The sequence below is a fragment of the Zootoca vivipara genome, chromosome 3, assembly GCF_963506605.1.
Source record: "Zootoca vivipara chromosome 3, rZooViv1.1, whole genome shotgun sequence".
In the NCBI taxonomy this organism is placed as follows: Eukaryota; Metazoa; Chordata; class Lepidosauria; order Squamata; family Lacertidae; genus Zootoca; species Zootoca vivipara.
In genome coordinates this window covers 89,707,595-89,730,963 of record NC_083278.1, presented here as the reverse complement: position 1 = coordinate 89,730,963, position 23,369 = coordinate 89,707,595, and the positions used below count along the sequence as shown (strand labels likewise).

Sequence of the window (23,369 nt, the reverse complement as noted above, 5' to 3'; positions counted from 1 at the left end):
AGGCAGCAATTGTCTCTCCTGCTTCCTTCAGCCTCCCTGACTGTCCAGAACTGAGAGGTGTAATGCCTTTCTCATGGGTTTCTGTCTGCCCTATTAGGTTGGGTCACACAAATCATTCAACCCAATATAAAGGTAAAGGACCCCTGACAGTTAAGGCCAGTCACAGACGACTCTGGGGTTACGGCGCTCATCTCGCTTTACAGGCCGAGGGAGCTGGTGTTTGTCCACAGTCAGTTTTTCTGGGTAGGGGAACAAAAAAGTGGGCCGTTTTCCTCACAGGGTTCACAGTCCAATCACTTCCCTGCCACCCAGCACCTGCACTCAGCCCCAGTCAAAGTGATTCTCCCCACACTCAGCCCAATGCAGTATTTCCTGTCCCTCTCCAGGTGGTTTGTCCATCCCTTTTTTGTAAACAAAGGGAGGGAAACCTGCAGCCCTCCAGATATTGCTGGACTCTCTCAACAAGCTCAGCCAGCACGTTCAAGGGTGATGGAAGCTGTAGACCAGCAAACACTTATCAAGGTCATAGTTTGCTCCATCCCTGTTGTGAACCGATCATCATGGAATCTTACAATGTTCCTGCCAACATATGTTTCTCTTTTTTCTTTCTTTCTTTCTTTCTTTCTTTCTTTCTTTCTTTCTTTCTTTCTTTCTTTCTTTCTTTCTTTCTTAAGAAAAGAATTAAAGGAATTTAATTCTGCCTAGACTCATTCAATGCTGAGCTGGTTTAGAGAACGCTTTAAGAAGGCACTGCTAATGTGAAGAACACATTAAAGGCCTTTACAAGAAGAAGGTGATCATGAAGCATTTGCGCCTGTCATGACCGAGATGGAAAGAAGAATCAAAATAACGACACTGGCTTTGTTCACCAGCTGCTAATGATTATACCATCACCCTTGGAAATGCCTCAAAGAGATGGCAAGAAGAAAAGGATGTTAAATGCTACTGGGCACAACAGCTACGGCACAAGCAAATCTGGTGACCTTGTGTTTTCCCATGGTGGCTGTGTGGATCAACACACAACTGCTAGCGCCTGCCAACACCATCTGGCATAATTGAGCAAAGGTGGCAGCAGCAAGAACAGGACAACCCACCTACCAAAGAAGAGCTGCATGAGTGACAGAAGTGGGGAGGGACATTTGCCATGAAAAACTCGAGAGCAATGACTGGATCCTGGGAAATGAACCAATTGTGGAGGCAATATGGGGGAGTGCTAATGAGGAAGCTGCAGGAACAAGGACTGTGCTTCTTGTGCTTCATACCAAAACCTTGCTGTATGTGGTTCTTAAGAACTTTGATCATGCTGACATGGTATCATTCTGCTCCCCAAACTTACACAATAATTTATATGCAGTGCACTAAACTTTGATGGGATTGGTGGCTTCTCCCCCCCCCCCAGCAAGTGACAACAGCCCTCCCCTCCTTCATGGGAGATGTATGATAGCTTGGCAGCCTTTAATTACTAGGACATAATTTTTGAAAATGAAATGTCCCAGTGTACCGGTAGTTATTTGCATAAGGTGATATCCAGTGGTTACTCATACTCCAAACAGACTCTTCAAAGTAAGATAAGTCCATTTATTTCCAAGTATGATTTAGTTGGACAAATATTTCTTTTGAGTGTATAAAGTATTTAAATCCTATTTATGGAGCGTCACACTTTACTTGTTTTTAACGAACTACCTCATGCCTATATAGTTGAAATTCCAACAGTAGTCAGCAGAGGGAAACCTAGGCTTACACAATCCAATGACCTCAAAATGCTGTTTCCTAAGTGAAAGGCATATGGTTACTTACTTAAGTGTTTTAACAATGATCCATCATACTCCCTTTCCAGCCTCAAATCAGATGTTTATGCTTTTACTGTCCCGCCTCCTCTGCTTCTGTTTCCTACATATACCAGCAACTTATCCCCTTTCTAATGTCACTGTCAAGATACCCACATACTCTCCACTTGATGGAAAAGTGCTCCCTGGTGCCATTTAATTAATGAAGCCCATAATTTCTCTTTGACCTCATTAATGTCTGATCTTGTCTTTCGAATTTAAACAGGGAGCTTTTTATGATCTAGTCCAGGCATGGCCAATCTTGGCCCTCCAGCTGTTTTGAGACTATGGTACAACTCCCATCATTCCTAGCTAACAGGACCAGTGGCCAGGGATGATGGGAATTGTAGTCCCAAAACAGCTGGAGGGCCAGGTTTGGCCATGCCTGATCTAGTCCAGGCACCCCCAAACTTCAGCCCTCCAGATGTTTTGGACTACAATTCCCACCTTCCCCAACCACTGGTTCTGTTAGCTAGGGATCATGGGAGTTGTAGGCCAAAACATCTGGAGGGCCGCAGTTTGGGGATGCCTGATCTAGTCTGCCAAATCACATAAATGACATTACCTAGAAAGTGAGAAGCGATTTGAGTGAAAGGGTGGAAGCTTGACAAAGCAAGCATCACAAATCACTTTTGCGTCATATCCAACACAAGATGTTAGCAAAGAAAAAAAAGGGGGGACTAATGGGTTAAAAGAAATGAAACAAAGGAACAAGCACAAACAACTGTTTGGACAAAATGTATGGTGTTGCTTTTGTGTAGCGTAATGTAGTGTGGTGGTGGTGTGTGTTGGCGGCGGCGGCGGCAGGGGGGGTGTATGGGGAGCCTGGATGGAGACAAAACAAAGCTCAAAAGCAACTTCAAGATGAAATAGAGCCACTTCCTTGGATTCAGCAGAAGTTTTGAATTATGAGCGTTATTTGTTACATTCTTTGTGGAGGTAGCATGTTTAGTATGCTACGAATTTAGGACAATAGAAATAGATCAACGCCAAGGAGGAGGAATCAGTTTCTCATTATGACATCAAGTCTCATAAACAATAGCAGCAGCATGTATATATTGCAATTTTATTTCATCTGCTCAAACAAAACAAAGTTAGCATTTTAAGAAATTTTAAAATGACACAATATGGTAAAAATAGCAGAGAATTAACTGAAAAAGAAAAACTCAAAAGGAGGTAAAACTAAATGCATGAAAATTCAACATTCATTAGTGTTTCATCTTCAGTTTTGATTGACACTTGATGCTTGCAAACTTTTTGAACAATGAACTTTGTTTCATGACAACTCTGAAGAGATTTCAGCACCAGCACTAAGATTTGTACATTCAGTTTGTTTGCAATTGACTTGTTAGCCACTTGTGTATGAATAGGACAGATTTATCACAGATCAGATCACAGTGTTGAGGAAAGCAATACCTTCCTGGAATTAAAAGTGATCCCCTAAAACATATTCAGCTTAAGGCATCCGCTGTACAAAAGCACAGGAACCATCATAACATTTTTTAAAAGAACAGTAATTAAAATAACCTAAGCTTCCTCTGTAGCTCATTTTAATTACAGGACTATCTAGCAATGGCATAGCTGTCATTAAAACAGCCTTAATTTACAGTTTAACTAAAATTGGATTTCCTGGAACGGTCCATTTCAGGATCACATAACTATGCATGTAGAAAGAGTACAAAGACCTGTTTCTTTTTTCCTTTCGCACAGAAATCATGTTATTTTTAGACCAAGGCACAAAACGTTTAGTGCATTAACCAGTTTCGTTCACAATCTAGTAACTCAGTTTTCTTACCTTTGGACCACTTACACCTCTAACATTCTGCTAGGCTATCTCTGAATTTTCTTTACAAACAAAATCAGACATGATTTCTGAAAAGAGTAAGCATTTAGGGTTATACTGTTTAATCAGAAATTACTTTTAAAAGATGAAAATGCCTCCTCTTAATTTGAGAGCAACATCTGTTTGCCTTGTTATTTTTAAAAATGCCTTCAACTAATGCATGCAGATAACACTTAAAAAAATGTAACCACTGATTTTTGGATCATATTTTATATGCCATACTTCCATCTTACAGAAAGAGGGGAAACAGAGAATGTCCTCAATGAAAACTTTAAGCAGCAATAAGCAGCTGTTAATTTGCTTTGGTGCCCAACACTTGGGAGGATATGGTAAATAAAGCTTTCTTATGAACTAAACTGGATGAACATGAGTAATTCAAGAAAATGAATAATTCTGTCCATAGCCACAAGTTGTTGTTTTTCAAATCAGCATAGCTCACAAGATAAATATGGCACTATTATAGCATGGAGAATTTAAGAGGCAGTGGGAATTATAGATCGTTGCACATTATTTGCCGAATTACAACATTTAAAATTGCAGGATTCCCCACCCCATCCCTTTCTGGAAGTCTGCATGGGATACCTTAGTAAAAGTTTGGACACTGGAATAGGAGATGGAACAAAGTGAATTTCATCTTTGAAGCATATGTTGTTGCCACCACTGTTCTTAAGACTTTCCATCGTGTGACTTTGTGCATCAGTATTTGACCTAGACTACGTAGGCCAGACTTGGCCCTCCAGCTGTTTTGGGACTACAGTTCCCATCATCCCTGGCCACTGGTCCTGTCAGCTAGGGATGATGACAGTTGTAGTCCCAAAGCAGCTGGAGGGCCAGGTTTGGCCATGCCTGACCTAGGTTCACTGCAGGGTTAAAGGAACAGGAGCAAGCTGTAGGAAAATGTGCACCTTTCCTGGCATGGCCTGCCCATCCCCCGGCTCCTTAACCCTGGTTACAGGCAGCACTGGCACCAAAAGCTTTTCCAGTCCTGGTTAAAATATTATCTTGTCAAGTTTGGGGCCAGTGATGATGCAACTGTTAACCAAGATTCAGAGATGGGGAGAAGGGCAGGAGGAATTTACGATGGGGAGAGGTTGGGAAGAAGTACATGATCCCATGACCTGCTCCTAGTCTCTTAAACTGGGATTAAAGGATTGGCAGCATAAATAACACCTGCACTATGCTCACTCCCAAATTAAGTAGAAACTGACCTCAATGCACAGGTTCAAGTAGCTGCTGTGGAAAGACTGCTCTGTACTACTTTTGTATGCCTCTTTTTTTTTAAAAAAATTACCTCTAAGTTTAATCATGATGCTTAACTTTATACCAAGTTAAGAAAAAGAAGCAAAATTGCTTAAGGGTTTCCAAACCTCTTACTGAAGCATTACTAATTTTGAAATACAAACAAAATGATACAAAAAATTATTAAGTATCTGCTTCTATTTAACATGGTTACTGATAAGTCACAACATTTTCCTTATTATTACACATGCATGCAATATAAGGAAAAATAGTGCAGTAATTAATACAAATTTTTTTAAATAAAAAAAGTCACCCTACCCCCAACCCTACACCTCCCAAGTTTTGCCTGGGCATTAACTAGGCCTTACTGTAAAAAGGCTACTTAATATTTGTGGCATGCAAGGATGTTTTAAATTAAAAAGCCAACTCTGTGGTTGTGTTATATTACAAAAATGTCTACATGCATAAATCTTAAAAGCTCAAAAACCTACGGTAAGTCTCTAACAATCTAACAATTTACATTTGACCATTGATTTGTTTTCTGGAGAAGTCTTAGATTTGGTAAAGCATTACAATTTAGGAAGGCATCTACATCTTTATACTCAGAACAGCATTTGCGTTTTCCCCTACAAAACTGTACGAAGGCTAACTAGAGAGGCTTCCTATCATAAGATTCCAAAACTCAATATATCATCACATCCTAGAAGATCTCTCATTCACCAATATCGTATTTTACAGCATACTCTTATCTGTTCTTTATTTTGTGAACTGAAGTCATGTTTGATCTTTAATTCATGGAAACACGCCATATGATAGGAAGACTAACCTGAGATACATTTGTACAACAGTATAACTTGCTAAACCCTTCATTAAGAAAACCTCTCTGAAAAGCCTTCCCAAGCTTTTCTCTCTCCTCTCTCTCTCTCTCTCTCTTAGTCTTAATGAATTGTGAATGTGCAGCTTCATCTCGATATGAAAACATTTCAATGCAGTGTGATCTCGTCTGACAGGTATAGGGTTTTCTGCATAAATCGGTTACCGCAACTTAAGAACATTTTCCACCAGGTTTAAAGTCAGAAAACAGCAGCAAAGGGAAATCGTATACCGAAGTGATGTCTGAAAGCTTTCAGAATCTTGCCCTTCTTCCAAGTGTATTTTTTTCCATTTTCTTCTAACAGCTCGCAAAATGTAGTCGATTTTGTGCCAAGACCAGTGGTCACAACGGCTAAGTCCTACTATGCTGTATTCGACTTGCTCAGTTCTTGCCGGATTGCTGATTTGGAAAGAGGAGGGAAATTGCTGTTAAAATCTGTAGTCTCTCAACAGAGAAAGGATGTGGTCTGTTCATTTGAGAAAACCTGTATCAAGACAATGTTTCCTCAAACGTAGAAGAAGAAGAGTTTGGATTTGATATCCCGCTTTATCACTACCCGAAGGAGTCTCAAAGCAGCTAACAATCTCCTTTTCCCTTCCTCCCCCACAACAAACACTCTGTGAGCTGAGTGAGACTGAGAGGCTTCAGAGAAGTGTGACTAGCCCAAGGTCACCCAGCAGCTGCATGTGGAGGAGCGGAGATGCGAACCCAGTTCCCCAGATTACGAGTCTACCGCTCTTAACCACTACCCCACACTGGCATGTGGTACAGACAATGTGGCTATAGGTAAAAGGTAAAGGTATAGGGACCCCTGGATGGTTAAGTCCAGTCAAAGGCGACTACGGGATTGTGGCGCTCATCTCACTTCAGGCCGAGGGAGCTGCATTATAGTGTGATAGTCCCAAAAAGACTAATAAACTGAAACTGAATTCTGACAAGATGAAGGCTCTGTTGCTAGGTGTTTCTATGGTCTGGGAATTAGGTAGACCGCACGCTCTAAATGGGATTATATTCCCCATGAAAAAGCAGGTACATAGCCTGGGTGTTTTCTTGGATCCAGCTTTGTCCAGGGAAGCCCAAGTGGTTCTGGTGGTGCTGAGTGCCTTTTCCCAGCTCTAGCTGGTTTACAGCTATTGTTATTCTGGGATGGATAGCTTTGTCACAGTAAACCATGCTCTGGTAATCTAATGTTCTGGGAGCCAGCCTAAGTACATAATAAAATGGGGCAGGGTCATTATCCAGAGCTTTTAATCTGCAGTCTGCTTTAGATTCCAAGTTTAAATTCGAACATCACCTTTTGAAGGTAGGCCAGTTTAACAGATATTTACACCACCATTTTATAGATAGGGAAGTTGAGGCAAAACAGTGACTTGCCCCAAAACTAGATATAAATTCAGGTAGGAGTGGATAGAGGCCTCATGGACCTGAAGTGAAACTCTTGATCAATTGAAACATACTCCTCCATTGTAATTGTAATTGTGATAGTGGAACATTTGGGGGTCAGGATCATGTGCCAATGAAAGGTGAGCATGTGAGGTCTGAGAATTTTCCATTTCAAATCCCTAACCCATACAATTCGATCCTTAAAATCCTGAAAATCAGTCATAGGTTGAAATACTCACCATCAATTAACTCTTCTTTTAGTTTTGTTAATTCCTTCCTCATTTCATCTAAAATATCCTATGTATCAGAACAGAATTAAAAAGTCAAAAGCTTTGCCCAAGGCAATTTAAAAGGTATCGAAATTGAAAAAGATTCAACAAGCCTACTTTTAAATTTCAAGTAGCAACACTCCAAATGAAGTGCTTCTATGACCTAGATCAAATTACAATTCCCCTCTACTTTTGTATAGAGGTTGTGCACAGAGAGAATTCAGTGAACACAAGCTCAAAATATAGAGCTAATTCCCCCCCACCACACAAATCTGGGAATTGCGCACATACTGATTGTTGCATCTATTTGTGGAAACTTGGGGATCTCAGAGGCAAGATAGGCAAGTGTGATGGGATAAGGAAGAAAAGTGTGATTTTGCTGCCTCACTGTGTGCAGAACCCCCCACCCCAGGGAATGTTATGTAAAACAGGGGCAGTATTGATGCAATGCTTAAAAAGAAGTGCTTATTTACAATGAAATTAGCTAAGCAGCAATTCTATGTAAGATCCTTACGTACTTTATAACCACTATGTATCCTTACGTACTTTATAACCACAATTTATGAAGCCAGAAACTGGTTTCAGGCCTGTGCACTTTTGCCCATGTCCCCTCTGCCATTCATTCAGAGACCCTGCTCCTTTAAAACTAGAGTTCCTTATTAAGGTCAAAAACTAGAGTTCCTTATTAAGGTCAAAACTTGGAATTCTGGTTTAATGTCTGTTAATTAACCAGGATCTGTTCAAGAAAATTGGAGATATGAAAGGAACATTTCGTACAAAGATTACCATAATCAAGGACAAAAGTGGTAAGGACCTAACAGAAGCAGAAGACATCAAGAAGAGGTGGCAAGAATACACAGAGGAATTATACCAGAAAGATATGGAGGTCTCGTACACCCCAGGTAGTGTGGTTGCTGACCTTGAGCCAGACATCTTGGAGAGTGAAGTCAAATGGGCCTTAAAAAGCACTGCTAATAACAAGGCCAGTGGAAGTGATGATATTCCAGCTGAACTATTTAAAATTTTAAAAGATGATGCTGTTAAGGTGCTACACCCAATATGCCAGCAAGTTTGGAAAACTCAGCAATGGCCAGAGGATTGGAGAAGATCAGTCTACATCCCAATTCCAAAGAAGGGCAGTGCCAAAGAATGCTCCAACTACCGCACAATTGCGCTCATTTCACACGCTAGCAAGGTTATGCTTAAAATTCTACAAGGCAGGCTTAGGCAGTATGTGGACCGAGAACTCCCAGAAGTGCAAGCTGGATTTCGAAAGGGCAGAGGAACCAGAGACCAAATAGCAAACATGCGCTGGATTATGGAGAAAGCTAGAGAGTTCCAGAAAAACGTCTACTTCTGCTTCATTGACTATGCAAAAGCCTTTGACTGTGTCGACCACAGCAAACTATGGCAAGTTCTTAAAGAAATGGGAGTGCCTGATCACCTCATCTGTCTCCTGAGAAATCTCTATGTGGGACAAGAAGCTACAGTTAGAACTGGATATGGAACAACTGAGTGCTTCAAAATTGGGAAAGGAGTACGACAAGGTTGTATATTGTCTCCCTGCTTATTTAACTTATATGCAGAATTCATCATGCGAAAGGCTGGACTAGATGAATCCCAAGCCGGAATTAAGATTGCCGGAAGAAATATCAACAACCTCAGATATGCAGATGACACAACCTTGATGGCAGAAAGCGAGGAGGAATTAAAGAACCTTTTAATGAGGGTGAAAGAGGAGAGCGCAAAATATGGTCTGAAGCTCAACATCAAAAAAACCAAGATCATGGCCACTGGTCCCATCACCTCCTGGCAAATAGAAGGGGAAGAAATGGAGGCAGTGAGAGATTTTACTTTCTTGGGCTCCTTGATCACTGCAGATGGTGACAGCAGTCACGAAATTAAAAGACGCCTGCTTCTTGGGAGAAAAGCAATGACAAACCTAGACAGCATCTTAAAAAGCAGAGACATCACCTTGCCGACAAAGGTCCGTATAGTTAAAGCTATGGTTTTCCCAGTAGTGATGTATGGAAGTGAGAGCTGGACCATAAAGAAGGCTGATCGCCGAAGAATTGATGCTTTTGAATTATGGTGCTGGAGGAGACTCTTGAGAGTCCCATGGACTGCAAGAAGATCAAACCTATCCATTCTTAAGGAAATCAGCCCTGAGTGCTCCCTGGAAGGACAGATCATGAAGCTCAGGCTCCAATACTTTGGCCACCTCATGAGAAGAGAAGAATCCTTGGAAAAGACCCTGATGTTGGGAAAGATGGAGGGCACTAGGAGAAGGGGACGACAGAGGACGAGATGGTTGGACAGTGTTCTCGAAGCTACGAACATGAGTTTGACCGAATTGCGGGAGGCAGTGCAAGACAGGAGTGCCTGGCGTGCTCTGGTCCATGGGGTCACGAAGAGTCGGACACGACTAAATGACTAAACAAATTAACCAGGATATTAAGCCCATAAGCTTAATAATGTCTGTGGGATGCATGTGTAACCACCTATGTTGGCAGTTTGACAACTGGTTAAAACCTTTTGATTAAAGTGTTTTATAGTGACTGAAGGCAGCTATATTCCGATGTTTTCTGTAGATATTTCAACAGACTGCTTTGAGACCTGCATACTAAGCATATTTGTGTTGTTGTTGTTTTTAAAATGTTTTATTGCTGTGCTTAATATTCTTTCTATCATGTTGTACACCATCATGCTGCTCAAATGGCAGAGAAATTATAGAAATAAAAGTTTGTTGTCAACCAGAAATAATTAAAGTCAATATCATAAGCAACATTAGGACTAGAGTTCTAGTATAAAATATTTACCTGTTTCAATCTATCATAGTCTACCCCTTCAGACTGTACTCCATTCGTACTGGGTTGCCCAGAGGATGCAGATTTTGGTCTATGAAGAACAAACAACCATGGTTCAAGTTAACTATGCTACCTGCCACTTCCACCAGCAATTCAATTTGTAAGAACAGTGATCTACTGTCTACCATGCCTTTACAAACCCACCCACCCACCCCAAGTAGTTAAGAAGTCTAATTATTCTGTTTTCTTGACTGATGAGCAAACTGCTTCTGCTGGACCTAGATGGTCTTTTGCTCAAATTCAAAAATATCGGGAGAATGACAGTCTGACCATTAAAAGTAGAATGCTGTGTTGTTGATTTTAAATGCAAGTTTCACTTCCGAGTGCATTCCTTTACATAAAAAGTTATATCCTGCCTTGATATAAAGTCTTTAAAGCAGCAACAATATTAAATTATAATAATGCTTTTCTGTCCATCTAAAAACACACAGCTGATGGAAGGCCATGGGATGTTTGGTTACGTGATAAATTAGTCTGTTCATTGCTGGTGAAGCTTGGACCCAAACTTCACCATCAGTCAACAAAGGACTCCTCCTTCTGTCCACAGGCTTTTGATCTAGTGGAGGAATCCACTAAAGATATTACTTTAGGCAGGCATTGTCTCAGCCATCATACCAGATGGAGCTGCCCTGGAAACAGAATTAACCTGTGCCTCCATGGACAGCTGTGGGTCTAAAATGACCCCACGGCTGCACACCTGAGCTACCCCATTCGGGACCAGGGAGTCCCCCACACCTGCCCCCCCCTCCCAAAACAGTACTTATGTCTTCTTGGGATTCAATGTCATTATCCATTAACCACCATCCACCCTCCTGCCAACCTGGCAGTTTGAAAGCACGTTGAAGTGCAAGTAGATAAATAGGTACCGCTCCAGCGGGAAGGTAAACAGTGTATCCGTGTGCTGCTCTTGTTTGCCAGAAGCGGCTTAGTCATGCTGGCCACAGGACCCAGAAGCTGTATGCAGACTCTCTCGGCCAGTAAAGCGAGATGAGCGCCGCAACCCCAGAGTCATCCACGACTGGACCTAATGGTCAGCGGTCCCTTTACCTTTACCCTCCAACTACATCCAGTCACTCACACAGGTCCTTCACCACCATCACTAGTTCCAATTTGAGTGATTTTATCTGCAATTATTATTATTTTTGCAAAATCATTGCAAGAGATCTTGGGAGTCCTTACCGGACCCCAATGGAGAAGGTGGTTCTGTTAAATTATGAATTACCTGAAAGAGTCTCATGGAACTGTTTTCAACAAATGCAATAGAGGCGGCGAAGAAAGTGTTATTCGCTGCTGCTATCGCCACTTGGTAGGCTCAACGTTGAGCTCTAACCCATGGTTGGTCCTATTCAGAACAATTCTTCTCCATTGGTGTTCTAGCCATCTCATTCCCCTGGGCAAAACACTCTGTAGTGAAATCATTTTTCAACTCCTTATTAATGCTGTACTCATACACAATCTACTACTTAGGCTTAGTACAGTGGTACCTCGAGTTACAAACGGCTTAAGGTTACAAACACCGCTAACGTGGAAGAGTTACTTCAAGTTGAGAACTTTGCCCCAGGATGAGAACGGAAATCGTGAGCCGGTGGCGCAGCAGCAGCAAGAGGCCCCATTAGTGAAAGCACGCCTCTAATTAAGAACAGTTTCAGGTTAAGAACGGACCTCCGGAACGAATTAAGTTCTTAACTAGAGGTACCACTGTATACCTTTATTCTAAATGTGTTACTTGTTTAATTCCTGAGGAAAGATTGCTATGACAATGTAAAATTAATAATTCAGCATTGGGCTTTCTTGAAAAAGGAAAGTAACCCCACCCCTCTTTTTTTATTACTGATCTTCATCTTTCACTGGATGCTTTGTTATAACAAACAAACAAACAAAATCTTTAAAGGACAAATAATTGAAGGGCTAAAAGGTATTTGATTCTTCTACTCCTTGGCACAAGATTCATTTGATACGGAACACTATCTATAGCCATAAAATACTTAGGTTTGCATTTTAATATCCAGTTTTTAAAAATAAAATCCCTCAGTTCCAGTCACATTGGGGTGGGTGGAGGTTGTCCCCTGCAAACAAAAGACAACTACCTCGAGATAATGGGTGACTTGCTTCCATTCATTGCACTCGTTCTTTCCCAAGGCTTTCTTGTTAGTTCTGCAGGAGATAAAAATCACTGGCTGTTAGTTACATACATTTGTTTACTGCTGTATAAAAGTCCTTCTCTGAGCTGTTAACAATAGTACTTTAAAAAGAGTAATCTTTATGAGCTAAGATGACTTGTACTGCTCCAATCACTTTGCGCCTGGCTGTGTACCACAGATTTAAGCAGTGACATTGAAATACTTGCTGTCTTATAATACACTCCACCAATTTCCCAATAATTCATATTGAATTTTACCCACAGCATGCTGAGCCAACGCTTTCAGTAAGTGATACACTGTGACCTGAAATTCTTCCCAGGTAGACAGACAAAATTTAGACCCCAGCCATTAGGGCATTCTGTTCCTATGTACACCCATCGTACAAACTCAATCATCCTGTGGGCCTGTCATTTCAGAGAGTTTTTTTTAAAGCTCCTGCTAAGAATTTTGCAATGCTATCATCTACCTCACTGCCCTTTACATATTTCCTTTCAACCAGTCCTTTAAAAGGACATATATGCCCCTTAAAAAAACTGGTTGAAAGGAAGAGTAAAAAAGGGAGCCCATATACAAGCCCTATTATGACAGGTTAAGATGGAAACGGTGGCTTCAATCACGCCTGATGTACACACAACACCTTGAACAGGCACCCCCAAACTCAGCCCGCCAGATGTTTTGGGACTACAACTCCCATCATCCCTAGCTAACAGGACCAGTGGTCAGGGATGATGGGAACTGTAGTCCCAAAACATCTGGAGGGACGAGTTTGGGGGTGCCTGACCTTGAAGAACCCACAAGAGGTGGTGGGCTCTCCTTCTTTGGAGGTTTTTAAGCAGAGGTTGGATGGCCATCTGCCATGGATGTCTTAGCTGAGATTCCTGCATTGCAGAGGGCTGGACTGGATGAGGTTTGGGGTTCCTTCCAACACTATGATTCTATTATTCTAGGAATTCAAACATTTCTATCTTAAGAAATTTGTTGCATCCGTATTTACAGTAGGCAACAGCATCCAATTAAAAGCTGCAGAGATTGCTATTTTGCTTGTCAAACTAGAAATCCGTTCTAGATATAGAACTAACGTTGTTACTGACATACTTGATTTTGGAAAGTGAACCTTAAAAGCAAGGACAATGAACGCATGGAATTTGTGTCAGCTATGTGAATGTCAGAGTTCTGTACAACTTACCAGGTGTGCTTGTTGAAGGAGGCTTTGAAGCAGAATGCTCTGGTTCCTCCTATTTAAATTAGATGAAAAATACAATCAACTTGCAAGTCTAGTCAAAATTTCCGGAGGTGAAATAATCAGATGGAACATTTAAAGTTTTTTTTAAACAGGGGAAGTATTTGAAGAATATTTAAAAAATAATAATGTAATAAGAACTCCATTGGCAAATCTAGACTGAGCCTGACTAATTATCATGTGAAATGACAAATATGATAGAGACTATGAATAAAATAAGGAAAAAGGTAACTAAGACAAATAACTGTGCGGAAGTACCTAGTTAATATATAATGCAGCAAGTATAACTGGAGGTCAAAAGAAAGTAGAAATAATGTAAATAGCAGAAAGAGAAATGTGTTTATATAAGTATGGGTGTTTGAATCTGTATGTTTTGTGACTGTATCTGTGTATGTATGTATTTTTAAACATAAAAAATAAAGTTTTTTTTAAAACAGATATGAAGCACCGAAGCAGTTTTCCCCATTAAGGCAAGTTAATCTCAAAATTTAAAATACAGGTAATTTGGTTCTGAGGGTCCATGTATAAGCACAAAAATGTGTAGAATCATTTTTTGGATTCCCTGGAACCCCCCACTCTGCAAGGTGGAGGGCTGCTTACCCAGGGGTGGGAAGGTGGCCTAAGAGCTCTGGCAGGGTCCCAGAGCCCTCCTCCTGCCTTCTCAAAGCCCAGCAAGCAAGGCAACAAGCTTTAGGGCAGGAGGTGCAAGTGCTCTGAGATGCTGCCAGGTAAGCCCATGATCGCAGCTGTGTAGTGTGTGCAAAGCTGTGATCACGTAAATAAAACAAGCATAAGGTATGAGTTACCTGTAATTTGGTTCTAGTTACAGGTAGGTAGCCGTGTTGGTCTGAGTCGAAGCAAAATAAACAAATTCCTTCAGTAGCACCTTAAAGACCAACTAAGTTTATATTTTGGTATGAGCTTTCGTGTGCATGCACACTTCTTCAGAAGTGTGAAGAAGAAGTGTGCATGCACACGAAAGCTCATACCAAAATATAAACTTAGTTGGTCTTTAAGGTGCTACTGAAGGATTTTTTTTATTTTGCTGTAATTTGGTTATTAGATATGTTGCATATCGTGCCAGATTAATTTGTCAACTTACGTTTTTTTCTTCCTTCGTTTCTGTTTCTGATGATCCCTTCTCAGCAATTCGTCTCCTTCAAGCAGGGACAAAAAGTGAACTCAGTTACTCCTTAACACCGCTTGCCAACGTATGGCTTTGCTATCACTCCTCGACAGCTTGTGAAAATTGTCCTCCATTGAAGGATGAAACAGGCACGAGTAAACAAACGACACTCAGCATGCAAAAACGTAAGTGTGCACACTGAAAATGTGCTCACATCATAGGCGCACCATACAGTACGCATACCAGGAATCTGAGGTGTTTATAGCTCTTCGCCATTTGCTCCCATGATGGGAAAAACACACCTGCCAAACCTGTGCAGTGAGAACTATATTAAAGATGTAAAAATTAAACCATCATCTTACCTTCTTGCCAGCAGGGCACTCATTTCTTCCATTAAGCCACTTCCTCCAAGCGGGAGGGGCCCATTCCCACGGCCAGTATCTGTTTTGGGCGAAGCAGAACTCGCTCCTCCACTGGTATTAGGAGAATCTTCATTCTTAAATTGACAAGGCACAAGATTAAAGACATGGAAATTATATTGTTAGAATGAGGAGTCAGCTTTTGTAGATGGCAACAAAGGTCTGAAATAGCCTGAGAAAAGTTTGAAGTCTTTTAATAATTACGGGTAGGTCGCCTAATTTGACTAAGTGAAAGCCTAGCCGTACCCCAGGGCTGAGGAACCTCCAAGCTGTGCTCCTTATTTTGTTTATTTGTGGGAGCAGCAGAAGCATAACAGCAGCTTGCCCACCTATCAAATTAGACCTGCAAGGGTTACATCTGAACAGCATCCCATTACAGTAATACCTCGGGTTACGAACGCGATCCGTTCCGGATCGCAGTTCGTAACCCGAATAGTTCGCAAACCGAGCGCGATGGGCGCCGCCATTTTGCGCGTGCGCAAAGCGCGATTTTCGCGCTTTGCGCATGCGCAAATTGTGCGATCGCGCGCGTGCGGCAAAAACACTTCCGGGTTTGCGCAGTTCGTAACCCGAACTGTTCGCAAACCGAGGTGGTCGTAACCCGAGGTACGACTGTACAGTCATACCTTGGATCCCGAACGTCTTGGTATTCGGACATTTTGGCTCCCGAACGCTGCAAACCTGGAAGTGAGTGTTCCGGGTTGCGAACATTCTTTGGAACCCGAACGTCCGATGGGGCTTCCACGGCTTCCGATTGGCTGCAGGAGCTTCCCGCAGCCAATCAGAAGCCGTGCTTCGGTTTCCAAACGTTTTGGAAGTCAAACGGATTCTGTTCTGAGGTACCACTGTATAGTTAATTCTAATAAAGTTATATATAAGCATATTAGTGACATTGTTGATTGCTATTCTAGCCATTCGTTATGACCCGGTTGAGTAGATGAAGACCTTAATTTGATAGTTAAAATTAAAATGTCTGGAACTGTGCTTACCCGTGATACTTTTCTGAGTTTGGCTCCAGCAAGAGCAGCTGCTAGTCCTGTTAAAGGGCGGTGGTCTTCATACATCGATCCCATGGAAAAACCCGCGGGAGGCAGAGGAGGGGCCGGGGGTGGGGGAGGAACCTGGTTCGGAAGGGGGGGAGGAGGTGGGGGAGGCGGCCCTGATGGTGGAAGAGGGGGAGGGGGAGGGGGTCCAGGGGGAGGGGGGACTGCTGGTGGTGACTGGACAGGGCCAGGAGGGAGAGGGGGTGGGGGTGGGGGTGCAGGTGGTCCTTGGATAACACCTAATTAAAAAAACACACACAGAAAAACCAAACAAAAATTGTGACAAAAAGGGAAGACTGTCAGGAAACCAATTCTATAGGCTACTACATTAAGGTGGGGGGAGAGAAACTGCACGGTCCCCACATTGGTTTCAATATCAAAGAAAAATAGTCCTTCATTCTAATATGCACACATAAATAGTAATGAACAAACAATTCAGCTTGAAATAAAACTGGATCAAACTTCTTAAGAGGAAATAGAGATGCCACAAACAAAATTCACGTGAATATTTTGAGGGACGTGATACTGAGCGGCCTTTGCACAACGTTATTTTTTTAAAAAAACAACAACAAAAAACAGACCCCTACCCTAAAAGACAGAGGTAAAACATGGTGCACACAAGAAGCAGCTATGCATAGAAGCCCAATGACATAGGAAGAGCCTGCTGGGTCAGATCAAGGACACATTTAGTCCAGTATTCTGTTCACATGGTGGCCAAATGCATATGGGAATCCCATAAGCAGGACAGGAACACAACAGTACTCTCCTGCTCATGGTTCCCTATAATGGGTATTGAGAGCATATAGCCCTTGATGCAAGTAGTCACTGATAGCTTTATCCTCCATGAATGTATCGAACCCTACTTTAAAGCTGTGCAAGTTGGTGTCTATTACTACATTGTGTGGTACCAAATGCCATAGTTTAACTACGCACTGCATCAGGAGTGAGGAATTGGATTCAGCTGGTGGGCCAAATGCTGGGTTCTCTCACCCTCCGAGGGTGACTCTGACCTGTCAATCATCAGACAGCACTATGATATCAGGTGACCCATTTTCCTCTGTACTCAAGCCCAGACAAGTGCTGCTTGAAGTTACCAATCAGCTGATCAACTCTGGCTGGAATCTGCTGGCTATGGAGTTCCCCATGAGTAAATTCATAGTGCAGTGAACCCCAATTGGTTTGCTCTCACCAGCAATCTGCTGATCAGTAGTGACAGGGAACCTCCCTTGGCAGTGCACTTTAAGATTCCCCAGGTATGCACATTTCTGCCTGCCCCACACCTGACATCACAGATGGTGGCAGATGGGTGTGGTTTGCTGGAGAGACAACAATGAGGGGGAAACTGGGAGCTGTATTAGGAAGTTCCCCATGCCTAAACTAGGTGAATGAGTACTTCATTCTGTATGTCTTTAATCTCCCAGGGTTCACCTTCACTGGATGATCTCAGGGTCTAGAACTAAAAGAGCAAGAAAAACTTGTCTAGCCACTTTTGTACACCTCTATTATGCCTGCCCCCTTTTCTAAGCTGCTCCATCATCTTCATCATTTTGCCCACATTCTGCATCTTTTCCAGTTCTACACCTTTTCTTCTTTATTTGCATTTATTGAATTTATATACTGCCCTTCATCTGAAGACCACGGGGTGGTTTACAACACAAAAACACAAAATACATAATATAAGAAAAATAAAAAAATACCCTCCTTTCAAGGTAATGATCACATCAATAATGTTTGTATCCCCACTATAAGTCTAAAGAACACAGGCTTAAATCCCACCAATTTTAGCAAGCTTAAGACAAGATACCTTATACATTTGCACCTCATGCCCGTGCTTATTTCCAGAAATATTAATACAGCATACATTAGTGAGTTAGAAGATTTTTAAATGTTGATGGAATGAGTAGTTTTGCCCCACTGCCTGGATCATAGCTGCCAAGTTATCCCTTTTTTAAGGGATTTTCCCTTATGCTGAATAGGCTTCCTCGCAAGAAAAGGGAAAACTTGGCAGCTATGGCCTGGATGAAAAATAAGATTAGATTTATTTTTTAAAAAAAACCCTAACCAAGGGTGGTCCACAATTACAGAAGTAAATTCCCTATGAAATGCAAGCTGATTTTCATCTGTCCTTGCAGTGGTGGAACACCTCAAATCAATAAAGCAGGCATCCCCAAACTTCAGCCCTCCAGATGTTTTGGACTACAATTCCCACCTTCCCCAACCACTGGTTCTGTTAGCTAGGGATCATGGGAGTTGTAGGCCAAAAAATCTGGAGGGCCGCAGTTTGGGGATGCCTGCAATAAAAGGTTGCCTGCTCCTGAGTTGTGAGTTATTTAGAGTAACAGACTCTTTAAAATGTTTAGCCCAGACTGAGGGGAACATTAAAAGGATCAATTCATCTTGTTATAAACCAGATTTGTATCACATTAAGTAAGTGCCTTTGGGATCCCCAGAAATTTCAGCTAAACATATTAAATCAATGCAACACCTGCAATTTAAAAACTATTTTGGATACACAAACAAACCAAATTAAAGTATGTTTAAATGGTCGTATTAAATCTTACAAATTATGCTTTCTGTATAATTTTTGTGAATAATACTGAACTGAGAAAAACCCAATTCACAGCCAACATTCTTCATTTAATGTCCAATGGTTAAAAAAGCAAGAAACCACCTAGCGAAACTCTTTCAGCGGACTTCCAGAAATGAAAAGAAAAATAAATAACCAGAATATACTATTTAAATTTGACTGAAAAAAACGTATCTCAGCTCTACAAAGTTTCACAATTCCTCATGACATTCTGCTGAACTTTTGCTGAGGGTATTAAGATCACCAGCTTTTCAACATGCTAATTCTTCAGGATAAATCAAGTTTCAGATGCAAATTAGTTTTGAGTGCATTCCTGATTAGTTAATTAGTAGCAGTAATGGAAACCTTACCCTGCTGGGACGGAGGAGGTTCAATCGGCTGAGAGGCTGCCTGCAAGACTGGCTCAGAAGCAGAGGAGTCTCCCAGCACAGAGTTTAGAGAGTTCTCAACAGAGGCAGGGGGAGCTGCAGAGGGAGAAGGGAGAACACTAGGCTTGGATGAGGGAGTCGAGGCATTAGGGGAACTTGGAGAGGAAGCTTGAGGTCCAGAGAGCGAGAGAGGCTGAAAGGAAGGTGGCGGCGTTGGACCAGAGGTAGGTGGCGAAGGTGCTGGATAATTTGCCATTTCTGGAAGACCATTGGGTGCAGTAGGGGATGGGGACAACTGGGATAGTTGAGCGGTTACTGGAATGGGGAGAACAGGCTTTGGGCCAGTGGCTTTGCCTGGGGGGCTGCTAATCATTACAGGAGGAGAAGGGGGAAGAGGTGCAAAACTAGAAGCAGACCAAGTAGTGGACTTGGTACTAGGGGGCAAAGGGGCTGGGGGGTTCACGGGTGAAGGTGGCCGAGAATTTTTGTTTACTTGACGAGGAACGGTGGCGTAATGCGGAAGGACGGGGTGGAAGGCAGAGCCCAAAGATGTAGCAAAACGTGACGCAGAGTGCCTTAGTGGTGGTGTAGGGGGAGAGGAAACCGATTGTGCAGAAGTCACATTAGCATAATCCGGAGTAGAGTCTGACATTGCTTTAGCATATGAAGGAGGTGGTGCCGAAGGAGGCTGGCAACTGGAGTAGTCAGGAAGTGAAGTACTATACGGGGAGTTGTCGTAAGATGGAGCTGGACAGAAGATAGAAAGCAGCAGCAAAGGCAGGATAAAAGAGGAGAGAGAGAAAAAGGGAGCTAATGAAGCAACAAAACCAGCATTCAAACAAAATGTATAAATGTAGACTATAGTTAGTACCAGAGGATTAGGCACAAGTAAATTACTGTTAGGAGAATTTATAAACTGTCAATAGATGCTTCCAATTTTGCCATATATATTTGTGCCAACATTTGAATTTACAAGCACATTCTGGAAATGCAAAAACAACAACACCCAAACCCCTCCACTACAGAGTAAGTTCTCAAAGGTAATCAGCAAAAGCAATTGGTTGGAATCAAGTGAAGTGATCTTAAGATTTTTTTAAAAAATTCAACTGAATGACAATTTCAGCATATGAACAGTACAATCCAGTGCATTTTCTGCTCAGATGTAGGTCCCATTGGCATGGTTTAGGTATCATTTTAAATCATAGTTAAAGTTAAACTATGGTTTAATGTGAACAGGGTGCTGTTGCACAGTCCTTGAAAGTCCCTGCTGTACTTCTCCCCAACAACTTCCTTTGGCACACTAGGGAAGAAACAAACCAGAGGCTGGCTTCAGATTACATGTGAACCGAAACTAGCGGCCTGTTCCTCTCCCAGAAAATCATGAGCGGAAGACAAAATTTCTTCTTGGTTTACCACTCATGGTTTGTTGGGAGAGAAACAACTCACAGGCATGGGATAGGATGCAACATACAGCCAGCCAGCCTGCTTGTTCACATTAAAGCATAGTTTAATTTTAACAATGATTTAAAATGGTATCTGAACTAGGCCATAACATTCAGCGAGACTTGCTCCCAGGTAAGTGAGAACAGGATTGCAGCTGAAAGCTCACACTTCATCAACAGTAAGTAGAAACTATGCCCCAAAAGTAAGAACTGCATGTGAAACACGAGAAATTAGAAAATTCTTCCTCAAAAGTCACTGGCTTATACAAATTTCCACTTTACAGATCGTTGATTCTTCAAGCAAATGTTTTATTAATTAGAAACAGGAAATACAGTAGAATAAAGTAGCTGAGAATTCAAGATTGCAAATAGCCATTTGCCTGCTTGCCTTTGTCAAGTAAGAGCTGCCTCCTGTTTACAAGGCAAGGCAGAATCTAGCTTTAGGACATTGGAAGAGAAATCAGTTACTGTATTTTAGAGTGTTGATGTGCCACTTATGGCTATCAAAAATATTTGCAGGAATGCTAGTAAAAAATGTGCACTTATGAGCAAATCTGCTATGTTTATTACATTGAGAAACAAAAGATTTTACACAGCTACAGGCTGTTGCCTGCAGATGCTATTACACTAGCTTCATTCAGACGAGAACAAATGCAGATGAGAGGAGATCAGAAGCTTCCATTTCCGTTTTTTATTAAGTGCATTTCAGTGTATCATCTGAAGCCTAAACTGTAATTAAGATTAACTAAAGTTAGCCAAAAACAACCAACTTCATGAACTATAGTTTATGCAGTTGGCTTTACTACTAACCACAGTTTCCCCAGGTTCAGACAACATGGCAAGATGTGGTTAATCAAATGCAGAAGCAAAAGCTTCTTAACTCTTCTCACATTTACACTGTAGAAGAAAAGCACACATTCCCAGGGAAAGCTGTGCTACTGTTAATGTTATGCCCAAACAAGAACATTGTGCTGTAATGAACTTGCATCCATTCCTGAAGTTCTAGGTTTTATACTCAAGAGGTGTTGCACGTTTCCTGAGACATTTAGCCTCAAGAAAACACACACACACCGGCCTGCACTCCTGTTCAGCAATGAAGCAAGTCTTATGCTGTAGATTTATACACAAGTCTCTGAGGCATGTAACCTTGGAAGAATATAAAATGAATAATGTCACATTCCCCAAAAAGAGATGACCCAACTTTCTGATTGTGTAAAACAAAAAAAATATAAACAGCCAGGCATCCTAAGCATTCTGTGCTACTCTATCATAGCAAAAACTATTGGCTGGGTCGTAATTTTATTGGATCTGTTGCACCAATGGTCAGTTTATATCTCATATTTTATTGGTTGGTCTTTGGAAACAAAGTAAGATTTTGAAAGTTTTTCTCAAGTTAACCATTTATCAATGTAGTCAACAACAACAAACAACAACAACAACAACGAAAGCCATAGCTCTGCATTCAAAGAAGTACTAACCGAAGAATACAGATCCATCTTTGATCCAAGTAATTTTGTACAGTGATTCATCTAAAATACTATCCATACAACTTGCTAAAAGACTCTTGCAAGACCCTTTGTGCGAGGTCTGCCTACTGACATTAAATTTTCATGCCAAACATTCAATTACGCAGACATGTGACAGACGTCAATGTCAAAGTTTCCTCTCAATTGCCAAGTTTGGCTGGTAAAACTGCCAGAGACCTTCACCATCAAATCCCTAGTGCGCTTATGGTTGGAGCCACACTGAGAGAATGAACACTGCCTAATATAAGCAGCATTTCTCTTTTTTTTTTTTAAATACATTTTATTCCGATTTTCCAAATTCAACAAATTAACAAAACCAATCTTTTATACAAAATCTTATATTCACATCTTTTACCTTGCTCCGCCGAGCTATGACTTCCCCCCCTCCCTTCATGCGGGTTTCTTGTTAATTCCCTTTTTTGCAGTTCCTTTTTTAACATATTGGTCAATTCGTAAGGTTTATTTTAATCCTGCGAGAGTTTTTAATGATCTACAGTTTTTCTCCATATAGTCCACATATTTACTCCAGTCCTTTTGAAACCTTGTCTCCCCCTGGTCACGAATCTTGCATGTCAATCTAGCAAGTTCAGCATAGTCCATCATTTTTATCTGCCACTCCACAATTGTAGGTAATTCCTGTAGTTTCCATTTTTGGGCTAACAAAGTCCTAGCCGCGGTTGTTGCATACATAAACAGTGTTTGATCTTCTTTTCTAATCTCTCCTCCTATTATTCCTAACAAAAATGCTTCTGGTTTTTTTGGGAAGGTATATCTAAACATCTTTTTCAATTCATTATATAAACTTTCCCAAAATCTTTTAACTTTTTCGCATGTCCACCACATATGATAAAATTCACCATCTTTCTCTTTACATTTCCAGCAACTTTTATCACTCATTCTATACATTTTAGCTAACTTAACTGGAGTTAAATACCATCTGTACATCATCTTATATACATTTTCTTTCAAGGCAGTACATGCTGTAAATCTTAAAGTTTGATTCCATAGTTTCAACCACGCATCATATTCAATATTATGCCCCAAATCTTTTGCCCATTTAATCATCACTTCTTTTGTCAACTCATCTTTTGTATACCACTCCAACAACAGATCATACATCTTTGTCAAAAGCTTTGTTTTGCCTTCTAGCACTTCTATTTGAAATTTGGATCTTTT

At 41.3% G+C, this 23,369-nt stretch overlaps 1 protein-coding gene across 4 annotated transcripts in view; it reads right to left on the bottom strand.

Moving 5' to 3' along the window:
- Nucleotides 1–1,371: 1,371 nt before the first annotated feature.
- Nucleotides 1,372–23,369, bottom strand: part of ENAH (ENAH actin regulator) — an 86,351-nt gene continuing 64,353 nt past the window's right edge. For 2 of the 4 annotated variants that reach the window (XM_035111432.2, XM_035111433.2), the window contains 9 exons: nucleotides 19,208–19,972; nucleotides 16,217–16,509; nucleotides 15,171–15,304; nucleotides 14,785–14,839; nucleotides 13,629–13,677; nucleotides 12,389–12,455; nucleotides 10,254–10,332; nucleotides 7,405–7,462; nucleotides 1,372–6,181 (listed from right to left, as the gene is read on the bottom strand). In XM_035111432.2, coding sequence (XP_034967323.2) covers nucleotides 6,144–6,181; nucleotides 7,405–7,462; nucleotides 10,254–10,332; nucleotides 12,389–12,455; nucleotides 13,629–13,677; nucleotides 14,785–14,839; nucleotides 15,171–15,304; nucleotides 16,217–16,509; nucleotides 19,208–19,972 — 1,538 coding nt within the window. In that variant the 3' untranslated portion in view covers nucleotides 1,372–6,143. The remainder of the gene's footprint in view (nucleotides 6,182–7,404; nucleotides 7,463–10,253; nucleotides 10,333–12,388; nucleotides 12,456–13,628; nucleotides 13,678–14,784; nucleotides 14,840–15,170; nucleotides 15,305–16,216; nucleotides 16,510–19,207; nucleotides 19,973–23,369) is intronic. The other 2 variants (XM_035111434.2, XM_060272972.1) reach the window with 2 other exon arrangements.